This window comes from Terrapene carolina, unplaced genomic scaffold (assembly GCF_002925995.2).
Source record: "Terrapene carolina triunguis isolate 2854851 unplaced genomic scaffold, T_m_triunguis-2.0 Scaffold51516, whole genome shotgun sequence".
Lineage (NCBI taxonomy): Eukaryota > Metazoa > Chordata > Testudines > Emydidae > Terrapene > Terrapene triunguis.
The window spans coordinates 1-7,490 of NW_020715867.1; the positions used below are offsets into that span (position 1 = coordinate 1).

Here is a 7,490-nt window from a genome sequence, read left to right on the forward strand (position 1 = left end):
AGGGGGCGCCGGCTCCCACCCAGCCCCAGGGCAGGGACTGGCTGGCTCAGGGGGTCGGGGCATGGGGGTACCAGCCCCGATCTGGGGCAGGATCTAGTGATGGCTGTGTGCTAACCCGCCCCCCGGCTCTGTTCCAGAGGAATTTCTCCATGTCTGTGAACAGCGTGGCGGTGCTGAGGCTGATGGGAAAAGGAGGTGGAGCCGCTCCCGCTGGAGTCTCCCGGGGGAGGGGCAGTACCCGGAGCCGAGGTATCTAGGAGGAGATTTGGGGGTCTGGAGCCCAAGATCTGGTGGGGGATGGGGACGCGGGGATAATAGGAACCGATGAGGGGGGGCCCGTGAATGGGGACTGGTGGGGGAGGGGCACAGGTGGGTGAATGGGGGCGGGGGGGCTGTTCCTGGCTCTTCCACCCCCCCCCCACTGGCAGGGGGATCGTGGGCGGGGGGCAGAGAAGCCCCCCATTTTCAGGCCAGGGTCTCAGCGCTCATTTCCCCTAGGCCGGGGCCGAGGCGAGAGCGGGTTTTACCAAAGAAGTCCGGAGGAGCCAGAAGGGGCGTTCGGGCGCGGGGCCCGGGAGATCCACCGCAGCCAGAGCTGGGACGACCGGTGAGTGTGGGGGGCGTGGGCTGGGGGGGACCCGTGGGGACTTGGGGGCCAGGCTCTGACCTCTCCCCTTCTCTCTCCGGCAGGGGCGAGCGGCGGTTCGAGAAGCCGACCCGGCGGGACGGAAGTAGGTGGCTCCTGGTTGCCTGTGGGGAGAGATTTGGGGGGGGGGGGCTGTAAGGGGGACACCCTGGGGGACCCTAGGACTGGAGGAGGAGGGGGTCCCCACAGTCATGCCCAAGAACACCGACACCTTGAGGAAGAGGGGGCTCTGCTGGTGGGCGGAGGGGCTTCCCCTTCCCTTAGCAGCTGCCCTGTAGGCGGGGCTGACCCCCTGCTGGTTGGATGGGGGGGGGGAGCGGACACGTGATCCGGCCCCCCACTGATTGCCTCTCCCCCGCAGCCCGGGCTCCCTTCGAGGAGGGAGCTCCAGTCCCCCGCAAGGACTACGCCCGCTCAGACAGCAACAACTGGCGGACGCTGCGGGAGGAGCAGGAGGAGGAGGAGGAGGGGGGCGGGGGCGCCGTCCCCACCGCCGCCGGGGCGGCCGCGGGGGGCAGCTGGCGGCTGAGTGGGGCCCGGCGCGAGAGTGAGCGCTGGCGGTCGGCCAGCCCAGGTGAGGCCCCCCATGGGCAAAATGTGTGTGGGGGACACTGGGGATTGTGGGCAGGGCCTGTGGGGGACCTCCCCATAATGGGGTGGTAGGTGGGGCCATAGGACAGGCTGGGGGCAGGGCCTGTCGGAGGACCCTCCTCATGACGGGGTGGTAGGTGGGGCCATAGGACAGGCTGGGGGTGGGGCCTGTCGTGGGACCCTCCCCATGATGGGGTGGTAGAAGGGGCCATAGGACAGGCTGCGGGAGGGGCCTATGGGGGTCTCTCTTCATGATGGGGTGGTAGGTGGGGCCATAGGACAGGCTGGATGCGGGGCCTGTCGGGGGACCCTCCCCATGGTGGGGTGGTAGGCGGGACCATAGGAGGGCAGGCTGGGGGCGTGTCATGGGCAGGTTCTGCCCCCGTTGTGAGTCTGTGGGTTGGGCCGGGAGCACCCCTTGAGGCAGCCCGGCTCCCCCCACTCAGCGTGTGCCCCCCCAGATGGCGCGCCCCGCTCGGCCGGCTGGCGGGAGCACCCCGAGGGCCGGCGCCGCAAGTTCGACTTCGACTTCCGGGAGCGGGAGGAGGAGCGGGGCGGGCGGCGGCACCGGGGCAGCGACAGCTTCGAGGATGACAAGGACGGGCTGCCCGAGTGGTGCATGGATGACGAGGACGAGGAGATGGGCACCTTCGACTCCTCTGGCGCCTTCATGCCCCTCAAGGTACCCAGCTCCCGGCCCCCCCCCCCCCCCCCCAGCCGGGGGGGGACCCCAGGAGTCCTGGCTCCCGGCCCCCCCACCCTCCCAGGGCCCGAGAGAGACCCCAGGAGTCCTGGTTCCCGGCCCCCCCACCCACTTCCCAGAACCAGGGAGAGAACCCAGGAGTCCTGGCTCCCAGTCCTGTCCCCGGGGTAGCTCCTGCTGTCAGCTGGGCGGGGGAGTGGGCAGAACGGTGGGATGCTTCCCCCCCCATGTACTTGGGGGTCCTGGCTTGACCTCTGACCCCCAAGCCCCTCCTCCTCTCTGACAGAAGAGCCCCAAGGAGCCAATCCCTGAGGAGCACGTGTTCGACTTCCATCCGTTGCAGGAAGACGACGAGAGTTTGGAAGGGAAGGAGGACGCTGAGCCCGGCTCGAAGGAGGCCCCCGAGAAAGGTAAGGCGGGCAGGGGGCTTTTGGACCCCACTGCACCTGGGTGTGTAGGGGGGCAGGGGGATTGGGGCAACCCCCCAGATGGTAACCCGTTCTCTCTCTCTCTCCAGAGGCCTGGAAGGATCCCTCGATGACCCCGGAGGAGAAGCGATGTTCCCTGCCCGGCGCCCCCTGGCTGTCGGGCCCCCCCTTTGCTGCTACTGTTGCCACTGCCACTAGTGAATGTGAGAGCGCCCCCCTGGGGGGCTCAGACCCCACCGTGCCCCTCGGCACCTGCGACAAGGAGCCGAAGCCTGCTGCGGAAGGTACCAAGCGGGCAGGGGGATGGGGGCGGGGTCCCCTTCCCATGGCCTGAGCCACCAGCGGGGGTGGGCTGGTGGTTGTGTCTCCCCCATCCTAGAATGCATTGTTCCCTCTGCAATGCTTCTCTGGAGCTGAGCGCTGCGTGAGTCTGCTGAGAGCCTGAAACAATCGCTTCTTGGGTGCCTTCATGAAGGGTGTTCACTCTGAAACCTACTAACATCTGCCCGGCTACCTGTGTCTGCCAAGAGCCTGAAATGACAGCTCCCAGAGCCGTCACGAAGGCTACCAAGGCGGGGGTGGTATTATGGGGGAGGGGGGATCTGAGCCCCGGGGGTGGGGTGGGGAAAGGGGTAACAAATTCATGTAGTGACCCCCTCCCTCCTTCCCCAGGGGACCCAGGCATCCTGGGCCTCCCGTCGCAGCTCAGCACGGGCGCGGTCTCCACCCTCTCCTCCCCTTCCTCCACCACCAATGCTGCTACTGAGTTTTCCATCGGAGACACCGAGGACGACGACGGGATGAAACATCTTCAGCAGGTGAGCGGGGGAGCCCGTACGCCTGGGTTCTCTCCCCGGCTCTGGGAGGGGAGTGGGGGCTGGTGGGTTAGAGCAGGGGGGGCTGGGAGCCAGGACTCCTGGGTTCTCTCCCCGGCTCTGGGAGGGGAGTGGGGGCTGGTGGGTCAGAGTTGGGGGGCTGGGAGCCAGGACTCCTGGGTTCTCTCTCCGGCTTTAACCCTCCCCCCCACCTCACACCAGGGCCCATGACATCTACGCGGAGGATTTCATGGTCACGGACCTCAAATACCTGCCCCGGGGCTGCAGGTTCAAGGACGTGCGGGGTCTGCTGAAGGCCTCCAGCCTCAAACAGTTCCCCCTGGTGGACTCCCAAGGTCAGTGTGGCCCCCCTGAGCCAGTCAGTCCCCGCCCTGGGGCCGGGTGGGAGCCGGCGCCCCCTAGAGGGGACAGGCCCTGCCCCATTAACCCCCCATCTTGTTTGCAGAGTCCAGGATCTTGCTGGGCTCCATCCGGAGGAAGCATCTGGCCAAGCTGCTGTCTGAGCAGCTGAGCACGGAGAAGCGATTCCAGTATCTGCTCAGCCAGTCCGAGGCGAACAGCCCCACCCAACCCGAGTCTCATCTGCCGCCCGCCCCAGAGGTGGGCGCATCTCAGCGCCGGGTGAGGGGTCCCTGGGTAACCGGCCGCCCCACCCTAGAGGTGGGCGCATCTCAGCGCCGGGCGAGGAGTCTCTGGGTAACCGGCCGCCCCGCCCCAGAGGTGGGCGCATCTCAGCGCCGGGCGAGGGGTCCCTGGGTAACCGGCCGCCCCACCCTAGAGGTGGGCGCATCTCAGCGCCGGGCAAGGGGTCTCTGGGTAACCGGCCGCCCCGCCCCAGAGGTGGGCGCATTTCAGCGCCGGGCGAGGGGTCCCCGGGTAACCGGCCGCCCCCCCCCCAGAGGTGGCTCATCTCAGTGCCAGGCGAGGGGCCGGGGGGTTGACTCGGTGACTTTCCCTTGCAGCTGCTGGGGGAAGACGGAGCTCCGGGGACCCCAGAGGAGAAACCAGGTGAGCAGGACGGGGGCGTTATGGGGCGGGGGGCACATGGAGTCTGGGGGGGACGGTCTGGGATGGCGGGGGAGTGTCAGAGGCTTGGGGGGGGCGCGATCTGACTTGCCCCCACCCCGTGTGTCTCTCTCTTTCCCAGAAGCGCCGAAGGTTTCTGTTGAGCCGGGCGACTGGGAGACATCCAAGGAGGAGGTGCTGGGGGCAGGGGTGGCGGGGAGGGGGGCCCCCGTTTGGGAGGGTGCAGTGGGGGCTGGGAGGATGCATTGATGGGGGGCTGGAGGGGAGCAGGGGGACCCATTGGTGGAGGCATGTGGCTGGGAGTGGGGGTCAGGGAAGGGGAGGTCCATGGATTGTGGCGGGGGGGCTGGGGGACCCCCCAATGGTGATGCTGCGGGAGCTGATCTGTGCCCCCACCCTTCCCCAGGAGCGAGGCACCCAGCTGTCTGTCAAGATGAAGGACGTGCGTCACTTGGTATGTCGGGGCCAGGTACCCGGGTGGAGGGGCCATGACCCCCCTAGTCATCCCCCAGTCTGCAGGGCGATTGAAGGGGCCGGGGGGTGTCTCCAATCTCCCCCATATGGGGGGCGGCAGCCCCAGGCTATTGGGGTTAAGAGTGGCCCCCCCTCCAGACTATCGGGGGTCAGACTGGGAGGCAGCTTCCCATCCCATGTCCTTGTTGGGGTGTTCCCAGAATGCTTTGCGCCAGCTGCTTGGCATGAGCTGATGCAAAGGACTCTGGGAGGAACCCTGAGGGCGGGAGCAGAGCAGGGTGGATATTTCCCAGGATGCTTTGCGCCAGCTGCTTGGCGGGGGCTGGCCCTTAGGATTCTGGGAGGGACCCCGGGGAGGGGGCCAGAGCAGGGCGGATATTTCCCAGGATGCTTTGCGCCTGCTGCCTGGTGGGGGCTGGCGCCGATGACTCTGGGAGGACCCAAGCCGGGTGGATCTTTCCCAGGATGCTTTGCTCCGGCTGCAGGTGGAGGACTGGGAGTGCCAGCAGCTGCAGGAGCCGGTCCGGCTGGAGGAGCTGCCCATTGACCCGGCCCCCTACCGCCTGCTGGAGAAGGAGACCCTCTACCAGGTGGGTGCCTCGGGGTGCGGGGGGGTCCCCCCATATCGCTCGCTCGCCCTTCGCTCTGCCTTCCCAGCATGCTTTGCCTGCCGGTGGCGGGCGCAAAGGTTGCTGGGAGGTAGCTGCAGGGGAGCTTCTTCCCAGCATGCTTTGCAGCCACCTCAGGGCCGCTGGGCGGGCTTGAGCAGACCTCTGATTGGCATGAATTTGCATATGCAAATAGGGCCATTGCTGGCATCAGCAGCACACTTGGGGCAGAGCAATTAGGTAAAATGACGTCTGCAAATCTGCCAGCCGCTCATTTGCATTCGCTTGGGGGTAATTCCTTCTACATGTTGATAGAGATTTGCATATGCAATTAAGGTGGGCGGGGTTTGGGTGAATTTGCATGGGCAATTAGAGTGCGAGGCGTTGGCACATCAATTTGCATGTGCAATTAGGGGCAGAGGGGCTGGTAGGGTAATTTGCATATAGAATTAGCATGGGAGGAGTTGCAGATGAATTTGAATATGCAATTAGACCGGCCTGCTCATTTGCAGCCCGGGTTTGCATACATTTGCATATGCAATGTGGGAACAAGACCTTTGCACCTCAATTAGCGGCTGCAATGGGGTGGGGCTCATTTGCATATCATTATGGTCCATGTCCTGCCCCCCCCCCCCCCCCCGGGGGGCCCCCCTGGCCCTGGCCCGGCCCCCGAGCCCCCACCCTGGTTCCGGAGCCCCCCCCCCCCATATCCGCCCCCCCTGGGTTTGCGGTCTCCCCCCCCCCGTTTCTCTGCCCCCCCCCCACCCCCCCACAGTGCTACGACCTTTTCAACTTGCTGGGCCTGCGGACGGCCTATGTCACCAATGTGGGCCGGCTGGTCGGGGTGGTGAGCCTCCGAGAGGTAAGGTGGGGGGGGAGATGGGGGGCGTGGGATGGGGTGCACAGGTCATCAAGCAGATCAGAGGGGTCACAGGGGTCGGGGGGCAGGGAGCTCGTGGGGTCATGCTGGGATCAGGGGGGTCATGCCGGGAATCGGGGGGGGGGTCAGGGAAGACATGGGGGTCACAGTGGCGTCAGAGAGGGCGTGTGGGGAGATCCTGGGGGATCTGGGGTCAGGGAGGATGTAGGGGGTCACAGGGGGAGCATTGGGGTTCAGGAAAGTTGAAGAAGGAGGCGGGGGCAGCAGGTGGGGGTCGCGGATCAAATTGGAGGCGGGTGGGCTCAGAGATTTGGGGGCGGGGGTGTTCCTTACGCGCTATCTCTGCCCCCCCCCACACAGCTCAAAGCCGCGGTGGAGGGGTCGGTCAAGGGCACCTTCGTCAGGCGCCGGCCCCACAACGGGGGGCAACGCGAGGGGGACCCAGACCCCAACGGAGCCTCGGCCTAGCAGGGATCGGAGCATCCGGCCTCCCCCGAAACCCGGACCGTGGGGCAGGGCAGGGGAGAGAAAGCCCCCCCACCAGTGCCCCGTCTTTTCTCTCTCGCCCCCCGCGTCCCAGCTCCAATACCCCCCCAGTGACCCCTAAATTATTAACCTCATTTTCTGGAGCTGCCCCCCCTGAACCCTCCCAATCACCCAGTAAAAAACGGGTTACATTTTGTGTCTGTGTTTTTTATTCCCCTCTCCCATTTTTCTAGGGGGCTGGTGGGTTAGAGCAGGGGGGGCTGGGAGCCAGGACGCCTGGGTTCTCTCCTGGCTCTGGGAGGGGAGGGGGGCTGGGGGGTTAGAGCGGGGGGGCTGGGAGCCAGGACTCCTGGGTTCTCGCCCCGGCTCTGGGAGGGGAGGGGAGGGGAGGAGAGTGGGGGCTGGTGGGTTAGAGCAGGGGGGGCTGGGAGCCAGGACGCCTGGGTTCTCTCCTGGCTCTGGGAGGAGAGTGGGGGCTGGTGGGTTAGAGCAGGGGGGAGTGGGAGCCAGGACTCCTGGGTTCTCTCCCCAGCTCTGGGAGGGGAGTGGGCTGTTTTGGGAGGAGGTGAACGTGGAGCTGTGATGGCAGGAGCCAGTTCCCCTCCGCCAGCAGGCGAGGCCGCAGCGTCGTGGTGAAGCACGTGGTCATCATGGTGCCCGGATGTATGATGATGACATCCTTGCGTGATATGCCAAGTCACTGGTGCATCATGGGAATTCACGTTGTTCCCTGATGACATCATAGGGCACACAGTGATGCTGTGAGTTGAGGCCATGACCTCACAGTGTAGCGCGGTGACATCACAGCCTAT

General features: G+C 66.2%; 2 protein-coding genes across 3 annotated transcripts; both read left to right on the forward strand.

Annotated features, from left to right (window-relative positions):
- Positions 1–137: 137 nt before the first annotated feature.
- On the forward strand, positions 138–3,414 carry LOC113405892 (GRB10-interacting GYF protein 1-like; the record flags this gene model as incomplete). The annotated part of the gene is made up of 9 exons (XM_026647201.1): positions 138–249; positions 499–607; positions 691–731; positions 1,008–1,220; positions 1,699–1,919; positions 2,227–2,350; positions 2,458–2,652; positions 3,041–3,186; positions 3,406–3,414. Coding segments are annotated over 9 exons (1,170 nt in total), but the record flags the coding sequence as incomplete, so codon positions are not given.
- LOC113405893 (chloride channel protein 2-like) lies at positions 3,352–6,674 on the forward strand. Of its 2 annotated transcripts, none has more exons than XM_026647202.1 (8): positions 3,352–3,539; positions 3,650–3,804; positions 4,167–4,212; positions 4,352–4,404; positions 4,637–4,684; positions 5,169–5,294; positions 6,088–6,174; positions 6,553–6,674. In XM_026647202.1, the coding sequence occupies exons 1-8, from the start codon at positions 3,434–3,436 to the stop codon at positions 6,658–6,660; spliced, it is 729 nt and encodes a 242-aa protein (XP_026502987.1). In that variant the 5' UTR covers positions 3,352–3,433; the 3' UTR covers positions 6,661–6,674. The 2 variants fall into 2 exon arrangements, with proteins under 2 accessions (XP_026502987.1, XP_026502989.1); XM_026647204.1 differs by having other exon boundaries at positions 5,190–5,294.
- Positions 6,675–7,490: the final 816 nt, after the last annotated feature.